This window comes from Chelonoidis abingdonii, chromosome 17 (genome assembly GCF_003597395.2).
Source record: "Chelonoidis abingdonii isolate Lonesome George chromosome 17, CheloAbing_2.0, whole genome shotgun sequence".
In the NCBI taxonomy this organism is placed as follows: Eukaryota; Metazoa; Chordata; order Testudines; family Testudinidae; genus Chelonoidis; species Chelonoidis abingdonii.
The window spans coordinates 13,563,037-13,586,661 of record NC_133785.1 but is presented as its reverse complement, the minus strand read 5'-3'; the positions used below and the strand labels follow the sequence as shown (position 1 = coordinate 13,586,661).

Genomic DNA, 23,625 nt, shown 5'->3' with positions numbered 1-23,625 from the left:
ATGGGGCAGGATGGTGGGAGGATCTGTGCTAAGTAGGCTGAGTAGAAAAATTTGGACTCCTAGGGAAAATGAGTCCCAGCCAGGCCTTCCCCATTCTCTGGGTACGTCTACACTACGGGATTATTCCGATTTTACATAAACCGGTTTTATAAAACAGATTGTATAAAGTCGAGTGCACGCAGCCACACTAAGCACATTAATTTGGCGGTGTGCGTCCATGGTCCGAGCATAGCATTGATTTCTGGAGCGTTGCACTGTGGGTAGCTATTCTGTAGCTATCCCATAGTTCCCGCAGTCTCCCCCGTCCCTTAGAATTCTGGGTTGAGAGCCCAGTGGCTGATGGGGCAAAAATCATTGTCGCGGGTGGTTCTGGGTAAATGTCGTCAGTCATTCCTTCCTCCGGGAAAGCAAACGGCAGACAATCATTTCGTGCCCTTTTTCCCTGGATTGCCCTGGCAGACGCCATAGCACGGCAACCATGGAGCCCGTTCAGCTTTTTTTTTTTTTTTTTTTTTTTTTTTTTTTTTTACAGTCACCGTATGTGTACTGGATGCCGCGGACAGAGGCGATACTCCAGCGCTACACAGCAGCATTCATTTGCTTTTGCATGATAGCAGAGACGGTTATCAGTCGTTCTGTACTGTCTGCTGCCGGCGTAAATTGGCAATGAGATGATGGTTATCTGTCCCTCTGTACTGTCTGCTGCTATCATGGGTGCCCCTGGCTGAGATCGGCCGGGGGCGCAAAAGCAAAACTGGGAATGACTCCCCGAGTCAATCCCTCCTTTATGGTTTCTAAAAATAGAGTCAGTCCTGCCTAGAATATGGGGCAAGTGTACTAGAGAACCAGTGTATCAGAGAGCACAGGTGCTCTGTGTCAGATCCCGCAGAAATGATGAGCTACATGCCATTCACGGGGGGTGCCCCTGCAACAACCCACCCGTTGCTTCCCTCCTCCCCCAACCTTCCTGGGCTACCGTGGCAGTGTCCCCCCCATTTGTGTCATGAAGTTATAAAGAATGCAGGAATAAGAAACAGTGACTTGTTAGTGAGATAAAATGAGGGGGAGGCAGCCTCCTGGGCTATGACAGTCCAGGCAGACATTAAGCGGTGCGGGGGAGAGGAGCCCAGCATGCCGCTGCTATGATAGTCCAGGCAGTACAGAATCTTTTCTTTACACAGGAAAGGGAGGGGGCTGATGGAGCTCAGCCCCCAGTTGCTATGATGAAGACGGTTACCAGCCGTTCTGTACCATCTACTGGGAATGACCAGGAGTCATTCCTTTTTTACCCAGGCGCCCCGGCCAGCCTCACCTGAGGCCAGCCAGGAGCACTCACGGGCTGATGGTGATGATGGATATCAGTCATATTGCACCGTCTGCCACCGGGGGAGGGGAGAGGAGCGGATACTGCTCTTCACTGCTGCAGCATGCCTTGGAAATTTTTTCAAATATTTTTTCATGTTGTCTTTTGGAACGGAGTTCTGTTAGCGCTGAATCCTCTCCCCATATAGCGATAAGATCCAGTACCTCTCGTGCAGTCCATGCTGGAGCTCTTTTTCGATTCTCAGGAGACTGCATTGCTACCTGTGCTGATCAGAGCTCCATGCTGGCCAAACAGGAATGAAATTCAAAAGTTTGCGGGGCTTTTCCTGTATACCTGGCCAGTGCATCCGAGTTCAGATTGCTGTCCAGAGCGGTCACAGTGATGCACTGTGGGATACTGCCTGGAGGACAATACCATCGATTTGCGGCCACACTAACCCTAATCCGATATGGTAATACCGATTTTAGCGCTACTCCTCTCGTTGGGGAGGAGTACAGAAACCGATTTAAAGAGCCCTTTATATCGATGTAAAGGGCCTCGTAGTGTGGACAGGTACAGCGTTAAATCAGTTTAATGCTGCTAAAATCGGTTTAAATGCATAGTGTAGACCAGGCCTCTGCTGAGGGACCCCAGTTGGACAGACGTTCCCCAGCTCAGGGCCCTGTGCTAAGGCTTGAACCAGCAGAATCCAGAATGGTGCTTCAATCATTCTTTCCCAGGAGTTCTGCATTTTAAGAAATTTCTATTCCAAGCATGAGTACTAAGCAATTCAGTCATTAGAATGTTGGTTTTCTATCAAGAGGAATGATTTTGTTATATGGTTATTTACAATTCCTTTGCAACAGATTATCTCCTTATGATGAGTGAACTACTATCCTCTCTTCTTCCCCTCTCTCTTTAGAAGTACTAAGAAGTACTAAGTCTCCTGTAGGTAAGTTAGAGGGCTGTTTCACAAGTACTTAAAAATGCCTCAGCATCCACAGGGAGGTTCTCTCTATATTGCTTTCTCTGCCATTTTAAGTTGTAAGCTCGAGTTGTTTTATACAGAGGCAAGCACACTGTCAGAGTTCAATAAATAAAAATACTTACCCCTACTTTATAAGTCATCCAGAAATGATGAGCAAACTTATAAGTCATAGAAGTATTGTCATAGGGCAACTACACTTAACAGTAAGAATGTGGATTAATTTTATTTACATAAATATTCCTGTTGTGTGAAATATGTGAACTATTTCTTCAAAAGTAAGCAAACTTGACAAACACTCCTTGATACCATACTATAAGCATAACTTTGAAATCCTATACAGTAGTGGGAAAAGTATTGTTTTGGCTTAGAACTTGAAATCCAGATGTTTAGTAGTTCATCTACCCCGACTTGCAACAACTACAGCTCTTGGTTCGCATTCCTGTAGGAACAAAGAACTTCTCAAGTCCAAATGCAGCAGTTAAAGCTTTAAATTCAGATATGCCTGAAGTAGGGCTCTGCCATTAATCAAACATGCAGTATTTGATGCTGGTGACTTAGACAATCATATCACCCAGTTTGATTTATTTCTTTCAAATAATGGACAGTTTTATTTATGTCTCTTACTGAAGATGTTTCTGTTGTTAACTTCTGACAGATTCAGTGTCAGAGATAAACATCTGAATGCTTAGATCATTATAATGCATTATAGTATATTGATTAGAATTCTTATAAGATCACTAAGGATAATACCAATAAAGCTGTTAAGAATAAAACCCGTAAGGAACTGAATTTGACCCAACAGAAGGATAGAATTTCAGCATTACCAAAGAGAATTCCAGAGACATAAAAGATGAACTCTTCCAGCTGTGATTTTCTTAACTTGGTATTTTCCCACAGACAATAAAAATATTAATATAATTTTATTTTTCCTTTACATCCATTGATATGTAGTGATAGAAGATTGTCCATACTCATCAAATCGCAGACAACAATTCTGGATGAATAAAAAGTACAAAAACAGTTTCTTTATCTGCTTTTCCATTTTCAAGAACAGTGGGGATCAGACAAAGAGCTTAAACTCGTGTTGTGTAGCATACCACAAATTTAAACTTCTTTCACTCCGTCTCTCACACTTAGGGCGAGGCATAAGAAGCTTTGCAAATTCCTCTTCTGCAGCAAAATTCTATCCCCTTCAACTTGAATGAATACTGCCAAATCATTCTGGTCGTTATTTTTATATTGAGCAGATGGTGGTATGAGATTTTGATAAACAACAACAATTTCCCAGAGATTGCAGGGTTGCAGAGGGGTCACCAAAACCAAGATTTAACAATTGATTAGCTTTAATGGACCATGGCAGTAATAAACAGGAGCACTACACAGAGATTTGATTGTCCTGTTAATGCTGCTGACACAAATGGCTTTTAACTGGCTTCCTAAAAGTGTTTAGATCTTCAAAGCCTCAACAAATGAAGGACTTTGTCAAAGTGAGAACCATCCTCAGTGAAGAGGCATTTACTGTATACATTTAAAACAGTCTTCCATAAATGTGCTCCTGATTTATTTAGACAACAGATTCAATTTCTTCCAGGTGTGAAGTTCAGAAAATGAAATGCAGTAGGCCTTCCAAAGGCTGGGGTGCAGTAAAGTTCTGAGCCATTTGAATCCAGATCGATATAACACTAAAATATTATGAAGAATCACTACTTCTAACTCAACATTTTATGTTAATTTCAAAGCTTCCTTATCCTTAACTCTGAAGAAGACACTCTTGGTATTTTCTTCCTATAACAGATTTTTTTTCACAGGGAATCAATTATTCCACACCAGAATTTTATTATGAAAAGGTACTTTGTTATGACTATAAAGTAACCATGGCAAGTTCTGAAAACAAAACCTACTGTAACAGATTCTAAGCATGGAGAAAAGTGTACTCTTCCTCCATTTTCCTTAAATCTATTTTTCTTAATGTTTACTGCTCAACCTTAACACAGACAAATTCTTGATGGGTTTCAGAGTAGCAGCCAAGTTAGTCTGTATCCGCAGAAAGAACAGGAGTACTTATGGTACATTAGAGACTAAAATTTATTTGAGCGTAAGTCTCTAAGGTGCCACAAGTACTCCTGTTCTTTTTGTAGATTCTTGATGGACAGCCATAGAAAATTTTAGAAGACAATCTACATGGCGAGAGCCACACTAAATAATACCTTTGCTAACACGGCATTCAGTGGACCAGGGAAAAGAAATTCCTTACAACCAGGAAGATATTTATTAATTTGAATATCGACGTACAATACATATATATTTTATTATTAAGTTAGCTTCTATTATTTTATTGTCTGATGAATTTGTATTCTTATATGCTTTTTCTTATTAAAGCTTTTTCAATTTTTTTTATCTTGTTTCCCAATTGTTCTCATTTTCTCCTTTCCCTTGTATTCTGATACCAGTACACAGAAAAAGGCACCATTTTGATACAATGATGGTGCAGCACTAAAACCTCTATGTATAAAAGCCTTGTCCGCACTAGCCATGGGTCCAAACACAAACCATTTGCACAGACCAATGTCACTCTAATCCCATCACTCTGGGTTTCCACCCCATTTGCAAATTCAACTCTTCAAAGAGCAATTCCTTCCCAGTATACTGCAACTATGCTACATGCTGCTAATTACTGTGTTAAAAAATCTTGACCTAAATAGTAATGGAGGGAATTTAAATGAAATCTCTAAAAAAATAAAATCTACCTTCTAGGTCTCCCAACATGCAAACACTGAGTGCATAACTTGTCAAAATACTGAGCCAAATCTCCCTTAATTCCATTTTCTGTAATAAGCATCCCTCTATTCGTCACATACTTGGCTTTCCACAGCAGTCCTTGGAGTAATAACACAAAGCTATTCTATAAGCCTTTATATGTTCTGATAAATGTTTTTTTTTTAAAAAGTCCAATTTCTAATTACCTGTAAATCAGCATCAAATTCATGTTTCAAGTGAGCATCCTCTGCAGCTTCAACAAGACGCTGAAAAAAGGAGAAAACAATAAGTACACTGTTGGCATGAAATGATATCTTTAAATCCCAATGGTTCTTCCAGAATGATTAAAAAACAATTATTAGTGAGTTGGATAACTCATTGTCACCATGTGCTATAGTGCTTCACTGATATAAAAAGCGACTGAGTCAGATTCTTAAAAGAGTTTAAGACCAGATATTTCAAGTGCTCAGCACCAGCAATTCAAGCTTGATTTTCAGATGAGCTCATCTGTCATTAAAGTGCAAGTAAGGGCCAGATTTTCACAAGTATTTAACATTCAGCAGCTCCCATTATGACACTTCCTGCAAGATTTTTAAGAGGACTCAACATCCAGTGTGCTAAACTGTTTTGAAAATATGGCTGCTTATTTCAATGCAGAAGAGCTGAGCTCTTTTCAAATCTGGTCCTACATGTAAAATTGAAAGGCTCTCTCCCTACTTCCCCCCAAGGGATGCAGTAGTAATCCTTGATCATAAACAACTGAAATTAAAATGGGATTCTGGAGAATAGTTAAAATATAAGGGATTAAAAAACTAGAGATGATTTTTATTTACCTAGCATGTATTACGTGTTGTACTGTAATTGGGGCATAATCACAAGATTTCCTATTAAAACAATTAATTTCAATCCATACTCCCACTATATAGTATCTTCTCAAATGCTACCATAATTAAAAGGAGAAAAAATGTAAAATGTTTTTCTTTTAATGACAATATTAAAAATTCCCTGCTTTGGGCTTCTTTGCAAGTAATGCCTCAATAATAGAGAAATTTTTACTAAATGTAGCCACTGTTTCTTTATTCTTACTCAACAAATGCAACACATAATATGGGTTCAATCCAGATATTTTGCTCCACAAAAAGACATGATATTCCTTCCAAAACTTTATTTTGTTTTTTTTGTACTATTGTAAGTTTGAATAATATTCTTATTATCCAGACAAGTGCCTGCTTTTTTAATTATTATTTCAAATCCTGACAGATAAAGGGCTGGATAAGTTCATAATCAACAATAACATTTGTCATATAAGCAACGAGAAAGATAATTAAACATCATGCTACAGGGAATAAATTGATCAGAATCAAGGTCTAGGACGGATTCCATCACCCCTTGATGGAGGATATACAGGTGTGTATGTTTTTGCTTTCTTTTAACACATCCAGTATCAGCACTTTCATCCTTTCATGGTACGTGCTATAGAAAAACTCAAAATAGATTAGTTAGCTGCATAGCTCTTACTAAGATTAATAGGAGTCATGAAGCTAAATTTCCATGCATGGTTTTGAAAATAATGTAGCCCCTAAGATAGCTGTGTCATATGAAATACAAGCATTCCTGAACCACAGTGGATCTTTGAATACAAAGCCATCTACCTTCACACACAGAAACATAGTCTAAATACTTAGACTGAAATAACTAATTATATATAATTACTCCAAGTGTAACAAACTTGGCTACAGCAGAACCTCAGAGTTACAAACAACCTCCATTCCGGAGGTATTTGTAACTCTGAACAGAACATTTTGGTTGTTCTTTCAAAAGTTTACAGCTGAGCATTGACTTAATACAACTTTGAAACTTTACTATGCAGAAGAAAAATGCTGCTTTTAACCAGCTTAATTTAAATGAAACAAGCACAAAAATGGTTTCCTTACCTTATCAAATCTTTCTTTTAAACTTTCTCTTTTTTTAGTAGTTTAAATTTAACATAGTACTATACTATATTTGCTTTTTTAAAGTTAAATTTATTTATTTATTTTCTATCTCTGCTGCATCCTGACTCCATAATTCTGGTTCCAAATTAGGTGTGTGGATGACTGGTCAGTTCTTAACTCTGCTGTTTGTAACTCTGAGGTTCTACTATACATTTAGTTAGCTGAGTACTTTTATACTATATGGAGAATGATACCTATTATAGTGCTATTAAAAACCGATCTTGAAATTCATGGGAGCTATTTCAGTCTACAAATAAATTTGACTACAAATCTTTTATATTTATAACAAAAATACCACAAAATAAATATGCATTTGGAAGGGTAAACCTCACATCAACTGTGGCATGTTTTAAAAATTAATTATTGCTCCCAATCTGCTCTTTCACATTAACAATGTGCTAAAAATAGTTTAAATTATTTGGCCTTTTTTTTTTAATCAATTAAGAAAAATATTATGAGCAAACAGGCTTAACTCAATACATTCAAGTAAGTTTGTATCCTCACCCTCTTTTTTAAAACCCAGAATTGGACTATGAAAATGCTTGTTTGGAAGCTTCTCTTTGAGTGTACAGTATAGAAGACGATGACTTTGATGGGTATTTTTAATTAAAAATGCAAGCAATGGAGCAGAAGAAGGGTCAAACAGACTCCTTCATACAAGTGAATTTTGGGGCAAAGGGCAGACATCAAACTTTTTTTTTTTCCTTCCACACTGACACATTTACTAATTCAGAAATTATTCTAGTATATCATGAGGAATCCAATCCTTGAAACGCATTACCTAGTGGCTATAAAACTGTAATTCATAGGTTTATATATATATATATATCGTTTATATTGACCCCAATGTTCCTAAATTGCATTTTTCCCTTCAGTGAAATAAACTGAAGGCAAGATTTCTCTGTCAATGAGAAATTACCTAGCTCATGCTTCTGTGGTAATAGCAGAGACAACCTTCTAACAGAGGAGGCACCAAAATAAAAGGCACTAATTGGTTGGTACCTCCTACTTTTAAATATATATATTTTTGATTACTCTGTATAAAAATATTGGCACTCCACCTCCTTAAGTTCCCACAAACAAAGGGTCTCCTCTCACATGGTTGGGGAGGCGTTGCACACACCACCAGCACCACCCCACTGAGGTAGCAAGACCATAAAAGCTTTGCACAAAGAATGTAATAAATACAAACATACACTGCATTTTCAATATAATACTCCACAATACATTTATTGTAATATTTCTCAGTACTAGCACAGAGGAGACCAGGAAATCTGGGGAGAGATGTGGAAAAGGTAAACTAGTAATGAGATAAGACCACACAACAACACAGTACTAGATCTATGCACATTAAATCATAATGAACAAATTATATACAAATGAATCATTTTCCAGAAAAGTCTTCAAAGGAATGAAGCAGTAAGGAATTGATTTCTTAAAGCACCTGAGACAAAACTATAAAAACCATATGTAACACTACAACATTTTTATGATAAAGCCTCATTTTAAAATATTTTCATGACAAAATACTTTAACTCAGAATGATTTCTGAGCACTCAGAGTGATTATTAACCATTAGGTGAAAATTACAAATGACATGCTTAGTACAAACACCAATATATTTTCATTAGAGTAAATATGCTCTAAATTTATTGCTTTAGCCAATACATGCTTACTAACGCTTCCCTATTCTGAAGGAAATCTTTAGTTATCTATCACTGAGTGAATTACAAACTTGGAAGTAAAATATTTATGGACATATACTTTAACTGCATATTTAATCCTGTATGTGTGTACACATATAAATGAAAACAGGTGCACACAGACTGAAGGCCATACATAATCCATGGAGAAATAACAATTTGCACTTCTTATAGTACCCTTCAATTTAAGAAGTCAGTTAATTAATTAATCCTCACAACACTCCAACAGTTACATACACCAAAGTTACAAAGTTATTTGTCTAATATCCCACAGTACAGCACTGATAGAGCTGGGATAAGAATCCAGGAGTCCTGGCAACTACCAGCCTCAAAGACTAACATGGTCACTAAAATGCAATTCTGGTGTTGGTTTTCTGAACAGTATTAGAACTATAGACTATTTACCACTAGAGGACATAGTGGGTAAGGTCTTTCAAGTATCCTGGGACCAACATGGCTACAACTACACTACATATTTATCACAAGAACATACACAGAGAGAGAGAGAGAGAGAGAGAGCGCGCACACCCCAATTCCGCCCCCCTCCCAATTCCTAGGAACCTGCCACCACAGCCATGATGTATTATACCCGTACCTTTTATTCCATAATCTGGTAGAATCCACTGATATAAACATTTTGATATGTGTGGTCCTTGAACAAAGCAATTACATTAAATAGCTATTTCTGAATTTAAGCAATTTATTGAGGCAGATTTATTTTTATCTAGTTAAAGCTCAACTGCTTCAGATGTGACATGATCAGATTGACCATCCTGCACCTTTAAGCAGTGGGGGCAGTGTTTGGCTGGCCCGCCAAGTGAAGGGAACAGTGCTTTATGGCTGCTGGTGGTGGGGAAGATGAAAACTGCTGCAAAAAGGGGTCAGCTTGGTCACTGACATCCCTTTGGGAATGCAGGGTTTAAAAGGGGCAGGTCAGTGTCTAAAGCCTTCTTTTTTACAGAGATCAAGACTGAAGCACGACCCACCCTCCATCCCTTTTAGGTGGGGAAGTACCAGGTTTGGTCAACACCTGCTGGGGGTATTACGCTAGCCATCTCATTTTTAGCGGGGCTGGGAAGGAATTTTTCCCTTACATCATATTGGCTTGGATGCAGTTTGGGTTTTTCTCACCTTCTCCACAGTGGGTCTCAGGAAGGGCTCTTTTCACGCATGGCATGATGGACAGTGGGCCATATGCCAAAACTCATTATTTAAGTGTAGAACAGGTGTCCAGTGCAGGTACTCCATAGGAAAGGTATACAGTGACCGGATAAATAGCTTGGGAAAGTACTTAAAAAGAGATTTTCATTAAAGGAATGAACTAGGGCGGGGGAGTTGGGGACTCCTATGATTGGTATGGCAGGAAGCCAACCCCCCATTCTTATAGCCCACCTTAACCCTCTTACGAGTGGGGGTGGATGGTAAGGTCCCAGCAATGGATTTGTTAGAGGGACCTGAATGTCAGAAATAGGATAGCAGAAATAGAATAAAGAGTAAATTGAAAATTGGGCGACAAATGGAGCAGACTGGCTAGCATAAAAAAATTAATGGAGACACAGAGAAAGGAGAAGAGAACAAATCTAATGAAAATATTAACACAGTATAAATACAGAACACCCACTTGTACCAAAATAGCTTTTGCGGGGGAGGGAAGGAGGTGGGAGGCTTCTTCACTCACTCTCCTCAATCAGGCTTCCCATAGGTTAGAAAAAGGATTCTGTTTATTTTAAACTGACGTGCCTTGGGGGGCGGGGAGGGAAACAGATTTAACTACAATGAAGTGAATTCACAAAATAGATTAAAAAAACCTTTAAACATAGAGACTAGTTTGAGAGGGTTTCTGAGTTCCTTAACTACACTGGGGTCACCAACCTCTACCTCTAAATGCTAAGTGAAATTATATGTCTTTCTAATCAAGTCCTAAAGGAACACATTTATATTTTATTCATTAAGAAGAATAGAAAGGAAACAAATTAACTGTGGAACACAATGCCAGACATGTTGCTATAAAATATCTTTTTCTACTAATTAAATTGCTCTATATTTTAAAGGAAACGAACAAAACAAAAAAGACTCCAATGGGATCATCATAACTATCTAAGTAATACCAAGTGTATTCCATAATTGCTGATCTAACAATATAGCTAATTAAACACAAAATTTTGTCATGAAACAGCTAAGATTGCTACACATATAACACAAGACCACAGAAGCGAGGAAATGAAAAATTAAGTCATCTAATAGCAATACCTTCTACTCCTCCACTCAGAGGCACACACCTTACTACTTCCACAATTCTCATACACCACAACCTGAAAATTCTGCCCTATCCCACCAAAGGATATCCTTCCACCTATCCTTCCACCACCCCCTTTTACCAAATTATTCTGTCCAAACACATCAGACTATTCCTCAACCTTCACTTCAGCCTAACAACCACACTAACTTTTCTCTACGTTATTAGTTGTATCCACTTTGGTAGACTACATTGATGTGGTGGTGCGTAGAAAGTGTGATAGAGGTGATGCTGGAAGGGTGTACTCAGATAAATTGTACGTATAGCACTCTTAACTGTTTCACAGCTAAGTCTGTCTGAACTAACTTCCTAATTTTTCAGAATATTTAAGCATTAAAGATTCTCTGCATGCAAATTCCTATTTCTCCTTTCACTTCAAGTCCCTCACAACTGCAATATAATAGCCAGTAGCAGTTTTGAACCAACTAACTTTCCATGGTTTATCAAAAAAAGCTCCCCCACACTGGTGAGCCACAGGAAGTTTGTATGCAGTGTTATATCTATGTCAGTCCCAGGATATTAGAGAGACAAGATGGATCTTAATTGGACCAACTTCTGTTGGTGAGAGAGACAAGCTTTCGAGACACACAGAGCTCTCTCTCGGGTCTGGGAAAGGCACTCAGGCTACATCTACACTAGAGACCTTACAGCGGCACAGCTTTACCAGTGCAGCTGCCCCTCTTGTGTAGGGCTCTTCTGTCAACATAATTAAACCACCCCCAATAAGTAGTGGCAACTATGTCAGCAGGAGAAGCTCTCCTGCCAGCATAGCACAGTGCACACTATCATTTATGATGGCAAAACTTATGTCGCTCAGGAGTATGTTTTTTCACACACACCCCCACCCAAGCAACGTAAGTGGTAGTGTAGCCATAGCCTCAGTCTCACAGCTAAACACAAGATTGAACAGATAGTTTAACATAAGCAGTTAGCACATATTGTAAGAGACCACTTAAAGTGAAGTTGTCTGTTAACACTCCTCTAGTCATAGGACAAAAAAGGGGGGCAGGTTAGTGAGTTACAAGGGGCACCAAAATAAGGGCCAGGGGGCCATGACCCTCCCACTTTTTGAAAGTGGACGGGCCTGGCCCATCCACTTTTCACCATGGGCCCCTCCCCGTGCCCCTTCTCTTCCCCCTGATGCCCCACTCCCCGGCCAAGCTCCTGGCTTGTATCCCCATCCTCTGTGCCTCCTGCCTCAGACAGATGGAAGGTCTACAGCTCCCCGCAGCTTCTCAGGCAGCTCTTACCACGGCCAGACTGCGGCTCTGAGGCCCTGCTCCCTGGCCAGAGCCAAGTCAGGGTAAGAGCTGCCCAGACAGCTGTGGGGAACCATGGACCCTCCACGTGCCCTGGGTAGCAGACCAGGGGCAAGGACACAAGCCAGAGGAGACTCTCTGCCCTGACTCTGGGGAGGTGGAGGGGCCCGGGTTCCCCAGTCCCACTCTGGCTTCCGTCTTGGCCAGGGGCAGGGACATGGAGGAGGCAGGGCCCCTTGGATTCCCCACTTTTGGGAAGGCACTGCTGCCCCTGTGGGTTACAGATTGTTGTATTTAGCCATAAATTCAGTATCTTTATTAAGACCATGTTTTTTAGTGTCTAGCAAAGTTACAAATTTAAGCTTCCAGGCTTGCCTTTTGAAAGTATTGTGCAGGCTTCCTTTAGGGATGAAGACTGATAGGTCAGATACAGAGTCATCGAGTTGTGAAAAGTGTTCACCCACAGGTGACAGGAAAATTATAAGAGATAAAAGCACACTGTGTGAGTTCATTCGAGAAAATAGTGATTGTCTGTTTTCACACACACAGTTGTATTGCAGTATTTAGTGCACTGGATGAGATAGACCACATTTGTGATAGGCGTGTGTAGGATCCTGGCAAGCCCTGGCACAAATTAAGCACTGAAGATTTCTAACCATATAGTGAAGTTCTGGAACAGCCTTCAAGGGAAGGCATGGGGGCAAAAAAAACCTAACTGGTTTCAAGACTGAGCTTGATGAGACTGTCTACAATGGCATGTAGCTGTTCTGTGAATGGTAGCAGCAAATATCTCCAATGGATGGTGATGGGACACTAGAAGCATTTCAGATTTCAGGTAATCTGATCTCATGAACATTGCAGGCCACAGAACCTCACCCACCCATTCCTGTAATACACCCATAATCTCTGGCTGATTTAGGGAAGGATTCAGAGTTACTACAGAGAATTCTTTCCTGGGTGTCTGGCTGGTGAGTCTTGCCCACGTGCTCAGGCTCTAATGGATCACTATATTTAGGGTTGGGAAGGAATTTCCTCTCAGGTCAGATTGGCAGAGACCCTGAGGAGGTGGGGGGTTCACAGTCCTCTGCAGCATGGGGCACTGGTCACTTGCAGGTTTAAACTAGTGTAAATGGTGGATTCTCTGTAACTTGAAGTCTTTAAATCATGATTTGAGGACTTCAGTAACTTGGAGGTTTTGCAGGCTGCAATGTGCAGGAGGTCAGAGTAAAGGATCATGATGGCCCCTTCTGACTTTAAAGTATGAGAGTCTGAGAGCCATCAGTAGTACTATTCATGACATACAATAGCACAACTGATTTCCTTACAATTGGTACCAAAAATTAGTACTTTAGTGCTTCCGAAAAGTGTTTGTTAGGCAGATGGTACCCAGTAACACTAATTGATGCAAAAGTGACAGCATGATCTTCTAATGGTAAAATGCCTAGAAAATGGAGTTATTTTGATTAACTTATCTTGTATTGATTCATGATTGACAGCTTTTCAGATGTACCTTGTGTGGCAAATTGCCGGTATTGTTCTCTGGGTCTCGCGCTTTCTCTTCTCTGGGGTAGGTTCAGGGCGATATTGCTTGCCTCTGAACCAGTTCTTAAATCTCTCCCCTAGTGTCCTTGGAGGAGGGGAAGGTGGAGAGGGAGGACCTGGGCCCGCCCTCATACTCAGGTCCCAACCCAGGGGCCCCTGGGGTTGTGTGGTGAACCACTTGACTAGCGGTTTCTTTCCCTGGGTTACTTCCTCTCATACCCGTCAGCTTGTGAAGGGCTTCTTGCTCTCTTCTATACAAGCCTGGTGCCCCTTACCTAGGGTTTCTGTTGGCTTTCCAATCCACGCAGCACTCCCCAAACCTTCTATTCTCTCTGGACAAACTCTTCTCTTCTGCAATCTGCACTCTGCTCCAATCTAAACCTTTCTCCTTCAACTACCACACCTGTCTGAGACTGAAGCAGGGGTTTATATCCCATGACTGGAGTCAGGTGCTCTAACTGGAGTCAGGTGCTCTAATTGGCCACAGCTGTTCTAGTTAATCTAAAGCAAACCTTCCTCCCTTGGCAGGGAATAAGGCCCCCTGCTAACACTCTTATGCTGCCCTCTGGCCATGCTGTATCACACTTGGTTGCAGAGCAGACAATTATAAAAAAGGATAAAGAACTCAAACTTCTAAAGGATGAACAAACAAGTGGGAAATATAAAAAGATTGTGTTAATATTAATTGTAATGAATAATACATTGTATAACAGTAGTTAAGATAACCATGGTGTTGTTAGATGTGTTCTTGACCTAACTCAGTCGATACCCACTGAGTGTATTGTGCCTGGAGACCAACAGGGGGTGAAAGAGAGCACAGGAGGAAGGGAAGACAACAGATTGGTCTCTTACTGAGCATTTGTGTGCTCAGTGCTGTGCAAAACATCCATAACCCAGTGGGTCAAATCAGGTCCAGCCAAGCTACATCGAGCACAGGGCAAGAGAGGGTACTGCACTACATATGCTTCTATGCTACCTTTTGGCTCCCTGTTCTGGGGCTAGCCAGGGGCCATTTTAACTGCAGGCATAACTTACAGCAGAGCTGCTTCATCAGAATGCAGCATTGTTCCAGCCATGATCCCTTCCATAGTAAAACGTCATATACGGGGAGCTGAGAGGTAGGTGGGAGATTATTATACCAGCTCTGAACCACCCAGGGATTACCCCAAGGGTGGAGAAGCCAGTGCAGATGCCTTTACTTCCCTTTTGAACCATCAAGCAGCCTAAAGAGACATATCAGAGCTGAGGATCAAACCCTCATATTCCATTTGCAATTCACCACTTGAGTGTTGCTTCTGTGCTCCACATAACCAGAACAATTTAACTCCATATTCACAATGACTTAAAGTGCACCCTCTAATCATATTTACATGTCCCCATGTAAACTAACCTCTAAGAAAATAGACCTGGAATACTGTATACTATTAACCTACAGTTGCAATTGTGATCCCCCTGCATGCCAACCAATAAGACCTAGCAATCACTAAATAAATACATTTGCTCTATATACCCAATTTTAAAACATATTCTATTTAACTTCACTAAGTAACATTGGAATAAAAAATTTCTCTGTGAAAATTAACCTAATTTAACAAGTGTCCCAGTAATTAGGCACCATTTAGATGTAAAGACTGAGAAATCCACTTAATAAAATAGATTTACACAATGTTTTCTGGTTTAGGTTTGGAATCTTTGAAAGGGCATTTCAGTGTCTTGACAGCGTAATGCAAATGCCTTTATGTGTTATCTTGTTGTCTAAGATGATGCTCTCTTCCTTTAAAATATATTACTAAGACCTTGAATTCAACCTGTAGAAAGGCTTAAATAATAGAATCCAAAATGATTATGATGCATGAATAAAAGGTTTATTCACTCACTATCTGGCATATTTTCTTTCTTTCAAGCTGATTTTATACAAGGGCTATCTGCAATGCATCAGAAAGAAACATAGTAAGTGGTATTGCAAATTTAGCATTAACAACACCAGGGGGCAATAATGCTTGCGCAAAACTTATACAGGTAACTTTTTATGAGACCCTTCCAAAGTCCAAAGCATTGTTTTTATACTGGACCAAACATTGGTCATCAGTATAAAACCGGAACCATCAGGTTCCGAACTATAGTTGTCCCGAAGGAAGAAGTCTCCTCCTAAGGCTGCAAAGTCACTATCATTTTAAGGATTTTCTGTAGTGTTCATCATCATAGTTCCTAGGCACTGACTCAACTTCTCCTGCAATCATCAGGCAACTCTTGTCCCCATAACCATACACAACCACCAAATCTGCTTTCCATCCTTCTCTGGTGTACCACCGCCTTCCCAACGTGACAGCATTTCAAGAGCCCCTGCAGAGCTATGCTCTGTTGCATGCAAGAGATGGCACCCCCCCAGGGCAGCTTCCTCAAATATTGACTTTTCCCACCAGCAGAACCACTCTAGTTCTCAATGATGTGGGTATCTCTGCACCCATGGATTGTGCAGAATGTTCTTCACAATGCTCAATATTTTTTATTACTTCCTGGAAACAGTATCAGGTTATCCAGTAAGTAATTTAACATCTGAGAATTCCCACAGACGCAAACAGACCACATATCAGAGCGGACAAAGTGCCGATTTTAGTTTGTAGTTAATGACTTCAAATCCAGTGAGGATTTTTTATGAAGAAATTCTCTTAACTTATGTTTTCTTAATATCTAACGGATCACTATATTTTCAGCTGTTACTTTTGTTATCAGAAATACAAACTTTGCATGCCTAGAGATCTTGCTATGATCTGGGGAACACACTTCTTGAACTTTATAGCAAATTCAAATTTCTCTTATTAATTATTCTCCTGATTCTTAATATATTGCTAACTGTATTCAAGGAATAATATCAGAGTCATCATGTAGCTAATTTAACAATTGCAAGTTCCCAAGAGACACAATAAGCTGATAAAAGATAAACGTTTTATATTGCAAAGGTAGTGAGTTACTTATAATTATAGCGATCCATTTATTAATATTTCTGCTACCATTTTTGTGATTTTATACTATTTCATTCTTTACGCTTTTCTAAAATACATAATAAAATGTGATCAAAAGGAAAGAGACTGTGATAGATATGACAGGTGAAACCTGGCCTGACTGAAGTTAATGGCAAAACTCCTGTTTGCTTTGACAAGGCCATGATTACACTAAATATCTAGTAGTATATAAAAACAGTTGTAACAGAAACAGGCTAGTAGGTGAAAAGGTTAAATTAATCAAGATTACCTCACTCACCTCCAATTAGGACAAGGCATTTTTAGGGCTAAATTGGTCTGCTGTTCTAGTGCTCAATCAATCAAAACAGATTAGCTTTACACTGGAAAGGTGAGACTAAATTAACCTAATTGGCTAGCCCTTTTCTGACATGGCTGTTTTTATAGTGACCACATCTTTGGCATCTCTCTAAATTAGTTGTTTTCAACTTGCGGAACAATCAGCACAAAGCTGCAGCCCATGTGACATACAGGTACTATATATATAGTGTATGGATGTGACCCACATAACACAGAGAGCTGCACATGTGGCCCACAATGCTAAATAGGTTGAGAAACGCTGCTCTAAATTGTTTTTTCAATTAGTTTATTTCACATATGAAATAGTTTCCTTATATATGGTGGTGATATCCATGTGATAAATTAAGGAACTATGTAATTAACTCCTTATTTCATTCATCTTTAGTTGCCTCATCTGCACTCTGCCCACTAATCTCTGTCTGCTAGATTATTTTTAATATTCTAAATTTGGACGATGCTTTAAATGAGCCAACATGAAAAACAAACACGAAAAACAACTTCTACAAAGCTCTTTGGCTCTTCCTAGAGTTTGTGGAATGTCTCCACAAAATTACAACTGTTTGATGTGTAGGATGTACAATATTCAGCCCTGAACCAGTGACAAGTTTAAGGTCAAATACAAATTAGAGCTTTATCCTGAGGACCGGTAGAAATTGCTCTTTTCTGGTACCAGAGGTCATTTGTTTTTAGCTCTAGACTTGGTACTGCAGTCTGGCTTTAAAATCGTGACACCTTGATTTACAAAAAGGTTACTCTGAACCATTTTTAGAGATTTCTAAAGGTTATATTTTGCTCTATTTCTATTTGAGCATTGGGACTCTTGGCACTAAGACAGCTTCACTTTACAGGTGAAGGGATACAAAAAAATAGTACCAAACATGCCAGAGATTTTCAAAGATGCTTATGGGATTTGAATTCCCAATTCCCATCAAAATGAATAGGAATTAGGCATCCAAATTACCTAGGCAGCTTTCAAAATATCAGCCTAAACTTTTAAAGAATACATTTGAAACAAAATCTATAAAATATGTAGCTTACTATATATAGTGAAATCTTACAAAGGTTTTATTAGCTTGAGTTTGGGATGGCTACCTTGTCAGACGTGATTATACCTAATGTGGTCGCCTAGAAAAGTCCACTGGAAGCTTCACTCTTATCTACTGAAGAGGAAGTGGGAGGGAGGTTCCCCTCAAGAATCCACGTCAGGTCCTTATACTGTCTTTTCCAAATTACACTCCACCACCCCGGTAGACACCCAAAGGGGGTTCTTGGAGCAAACAAACAGAAGAAAAATCCTCTGCCCTCTTTCCTCCCTTACTGGAGAGGGAAGTCCCTGGGAAAATAAACAGAAGTAAAGGTGACCAGGAACTCAAGCAGGCTTTCTGGGTCATCCCTTTAGGCTTAGTCTAAATGGGGTCTACCTCCATCCTCTTCTAGCACAGTGTGCTGCTCTGAGGCTGGATCATGCATCTTAGGGAGAGGGAAGATTGGTTGCTGTCTCCCTCTCAGCGAGGCTGTCTGAAGCAGGGCTGCCCTCTTCCTGTTCACTGCCCCTTCCTGCAGCAGGTTTTTTCCTTTTAAACTCTCCTACCCCAGGCAGAAAAAGCCTTCTAGGTGCACATCGTTGGTGTTGAACAGACGCAGACAAGGTCATTAGTCTCCTCTTCGGCAGTGTGAAGTCACACAGGGACTTCAGCTTTCACACTGGAACAAGGAGTGTGGCCTAAAAAAATCTGAAAACTCTTGGACTCTTTGGAGAAAGAAGGTGCATCTACATGGATCAGCAACTGAAGTAGGGTACTCTGTACTGTTGACTGCCTCCACATTGTGGAAATGACTTCCTCAGGAGGCATGCTGAAACCGGATCTCCATATATTAGAAACTGTGTGGTTCCTGAGAGATGGGCTGCACATCCTCTTTCAAAAGGTCCCCAGATCCCCAGCTCTGTGGTTGGCTGTGACAGACCAGGAAGAATGAGGAAGCCTGCTAAATAGCCACTGCTCTACACCCTTCTGTGTTCCCCTACGAGCTGCCACCTAACTACATAGTTGAGAGAACTCTCTCAAATGAAGCGATGAGAAGGAGAGAGAAAAGGTATAGCTAAGCCTTTGCTTCCAGTTCTACACTGTTCATAGTTTTTTGCATGATCCTCATTGCTCTGGTGAAGAGCTGAAGCCCACTGTATTATGCTGCCCTCATTTGCATCACAGTTTTATATACTCTACCATCTGAATCAGATATCAGCGATAAAACACTACCTGACATAGGTATGAGAATGTCTAAAATTTTCTGATAGGTTGGTGTGCTCATACAAATTACTGAATCCAACCATGCAGTCCCTGAGTTAGATTTTATCCTGTGTAAATCAGGATCAAAGCCACTGAAAGCAATAGCCGATTGTTGTTTTGTTTGTTTCCAGTTTAGATGACTTTATGTTTTTGTGTCATGTCACTAGATCGTGAAATTTCTTATCCATTGGCTACTAGAATGTGTAAATCTGCTGGGTAAATTAAATCTCTCTTTAAAGACTTATTTATTTGACTTGGCTTTTAATTATAATCTTTTATGCTCCTTTAGCAGCTTCAACCCATTTCAGATTAACTAGCTGAATTACAAAGTGATTTACAACAAATATCATGAAAAACTTAAATAATATTGAAATAAAAATAAGTTAAATAAACATTTTTCCACTGACTTATTTCTGCTGCAGGAATGTAGTGATTATTTTTATTGCATTTGGATTCTAAGATAACTAAAAACCTAAATACATTCAATACTAATTAAGCAGTCGTCATGGCTTCTGGGAAAATAATCACCAAATTAAGAGAAAAGAATAGTCTTAGATAGCACTTTTGAAGAGTTCACAGTAAGTTCTCACCAATTAGCTGTTATCTACAGATGGTACAAAATATAATACATAGAAAACAACCCTCATTAATAATATCTTTCATGACAATAAAAGGCACAATAAAGCAATGGAAAGACCAATGACCACTAGTTTCAGAGATTTTTTGAGGTGAACAATGTAACATTTTTTCTGGTAAAAAAAAAACAGCAAAAGACACTGATCCTAAAATATTTGTACTGCAAAGTCCTCAGGGAACAATCGTGTACCAGAAAACATTATGAATAGGGTTCAGCATAGTAAAAACCTTTATCACCTATCACTTGCCATTGTAAAATGATACACCTTTAAACATTTCTTAGCTATCCCTCACTGAAGCCCTGTGAGGAAGACAAACAATTATCTCCATTCTACAACTGGAGAGAGTATGCCACAGTGGTAAAATGACTTGCCCAAGTCTATACAGTGAGTAGTATCAAAATCTGTATTAGAACCTAGGAGTTCCCATTTCCCTTTGGTCAGCAGTACATAAATAGATACAGCATTTGTCAGTAATGAGGGGCTTGATCCAAAGCCCACTGAAATCAATGGAAAGATTCCATTGGATTAGGCCTAGGTGAGAATTTCTATGAAAAATGACTCAGAATATTGTGAGGATGGAACCAGGATCTATGTAGGTTACAAAAAGACAAAGACCTATTCCAAAATTAGAGGATCCTTACTTAGGATGCACTCCTTCTTGTTTACTGCTGAGACTACCAGGTAACATGGGCTTGGGTGGCAAAACATGAAGTCATACCCCTTTGACGGGGCGAAGTACTTGTGTTCCACACCTTTGGCTGTTGGAGCGCTGGAGGCCAGGGTCTGCCATATAGTCTTATAGTTCAACTATATGGTCTTAATAAGTAGAAGCGCTATTCTGGATGGACCCTCTGGGCTCAGGATGTCCACCATGGGGTCCTCCTGCTCAACCATCTCCTTGGCCTGTAAAGTTATCTTCCATCGTGAATTTACAGAGATGATTCTTTTATCTTTAAATAAATTCTTCTGTTAAGAACCTGATTGATTTTTGATTGTTCTTAAGATCCAAGGGTTTGCGTTTGTGTTCACCTGTACCAATTGGTGAGGATATTATTCTCAAGCCTTCTCCAGGAAAGGGTGTGTAGGTCTTGGGGAAATAATTTTGGAGCAGGACTCCAAGTGGTCCTTCCCTGATTCGTTGTCTAAATCATGTGGTGGTGGCAGCATACTGTTCAAGGACAAGGTGGAATTTGTGCCTTGGAAAAGTTTTTAACCTAAGCTGGTAAAAATAAGCTTGTGGGTCTTTCATGAGGGTCCCCACATCTGTATCCCAGAATTCAGAGCGAGGAAGGAACTCTGACATCTACTATTTGTCTTTTAAAGTAGTGAATGGCAGTTGTATTATCAGCCAGCTTGTGCAGCCCTTCTCCAGGTATCAAAGTCATCACTATTCTCATGAATACTCAGTTCACTAATTTCTTGTCACAAGTTGACCACCTATGGACACAGGGAGTAGTTACGTTTTTCACTATGTCAAGAGTACAAAGCATCTAAGGGTTTGGGATAAGAGATAAGAAGACTGTCTCCTAAACAAGGGCAACACATTGAGAATAATACATCTAGATATATAATTCCCAAATGGCTCCAAAGGACCTATGACAGTGTACTACATGAAATAGTGTGGGTAACAATACAATTAATGGAAACAGGCATAACAAAATGTGTACTCAGTCAAGTATTACTATGTAATTGTAAATACACACACACAAAATTGCAGGTGCCAATCACTTAACTGCATATTTATATAATGTTTATTAATTTAAGAGCAACAAAATAAAAAAAATAATTAAAGGAAGGAACACAAATATTCCAATTAACAATCCTGGAAATTTAAACATTAAGCCTTTTTAAATTAATTTTAGATTAACACCTTCTGTAACTTCAGTGACTGATTTAAAATGATTTCACTGGAGTTAGATGAGGCATTGGTTTGGTCACGTGTTCAGAACTTGCAGTACTGTATTACTCTTTCCCCCATCCCACATTTTTCCCCCTCACAAGGACAAGTGTGAGGCTTAATTTATATGAGTCATTTCTTGTAGGTATTTTATTTTTATTTAAATATAGATATTTTCTAGTTTATTCTGTAATAAAGTAAATGTTTGCAAAATCAGAGTCTTCATAATTCCTTTCAATGTGAAATTTCAATGTGAATTTCTTTGTAGGAAATTATAAATTTCAAAATAAAAAAATTTACTATCTGAATTGTTGTAGACATTTAGCAAAGACATGGAGTTTTAAAGTAATTACCCTCAAATATATTTTTGCACTAGTTGTTGGGGGAGGTAAGTCATGACAAAGCACAACTTACCTTTATGTTCCGACTGGGGAGCTAATTACCATTTCTTTATTCCTGGACTATTTCTATTATTTTCATTGGGCTCATTTCATGAACTTTTCAATCTACTACTTTTATAAGCATATATCCTAATAGCATCTCCAAAAAATCATGAATGGTCAAAGTGGGAGTGCCGACTGAATTTGACACGTAAGTAGTTCTTGCCCATTAGCAAGCTACTTGTGAAGTGTTCCTTCCACATCACTGATACCTTTTCCAAGCCTTGTGTTGTTTAGCATTGTACTATCAAAGTAAAATATCGTTATGACCACATAAGTCTTAAAGGTTTAAAATGTACATTTTTATTACGTCTATTTAATAATTGCTTTTTAAGATCTAGTATAGATAGAAAAAATATATCACAAACAAGAACAACTTGCTTAATACTACATAGCAAATAATTTGCAGAGGAAACACTGCCACCTTTTGATTGCAGTGGTAGATATACCTAGGCAACCTTCTCAATGTAGGGGCATAATACTCAACTGAAGACATAAGTCTAATGCAGAGGCAAGTTAGGTGAAATGATAATATACATACTATGCAGGGCTTGTCGGCTTAGGTTTGAAAATACAACACCTGATTTGACTGCATATGTATGACTAGACTGTGGTGGTACACTACAGTGAACACTGCCAATAAATTAGATTTGTTTAAAGATGAAAAATATGCATAAGAACAAGGGATTGGAAAGTTTAGTCTTTATGCATGCCTTAGGTATGGTGGAAGAACGGGTTACTTAAGAGTAGAGAGCAAACATATATTACTAGAAAAATATTCTTCACAAAAATGGGTTAAAAGTGGCTTTATTAATTTTTAAAGTGCTTCTATTTTTAGCTGTATCATAGATGGGGCTGGTAGTTCTGCTTAATACAAAAGTTGCCTGACACTTCATTATAGGACCTTGCTTTCTGCCTACAACTTTGCCAAACTTTATCAATTTGGGCTGATTTCTTACATGCCAGGTATCTGACTCAGGTGGAATTGTTCTGGAAAATTTCAGCCAAGATCCATCAGCCTTTTCCAAGAACAAGGCTAAGGAAAAATATTTTGTTTTGCCCACGTCAAAAAATTCTGCTGAACTTTTATTTGAAGAGGTTTGGTGCCCCCATGCTTTGGACACGGAACTTGAAATTGGGTAGGGGTGGTTTTGTGTCGAGGATGGCTGAAGGCAAATGAACATCTGCCAAATATGGCCA

The 23,625-nt window shown here is 39.3% G+C and overlaps 1 protein-coding gene across 4 annotated transcripts in view; it reads right to left on the bottom strand.

Moving 5' to 3' along the window:
• CACNA2D3 (calcium voltage-gated channel auxiliary subunit alpha2delta 3) overlaps positions 1-23,625 on the bottom strand; it is a 733,714-nt gene that overhangs the window by 501,122 nt on the left and 208,967 nt on the right. For all 4 annotated transcript variants that reach the window (XR_004375600.1, XM_032794295.1, XM_075073101.1 and 1 more), the window contains exon 4: positions 5,255-5,314. Coding sequence is in view for 3 of the 4 variants with exons in the window: in XM_032794295.1 (XP_032650186.1) it covers positions 5,255-5,314 (60 nt within the window). In the remaining variant the exon portion in view is untranslated. The remainder of the gene's footprint in view (positions 1-5,254; positions 5,315-23,625) is intronic.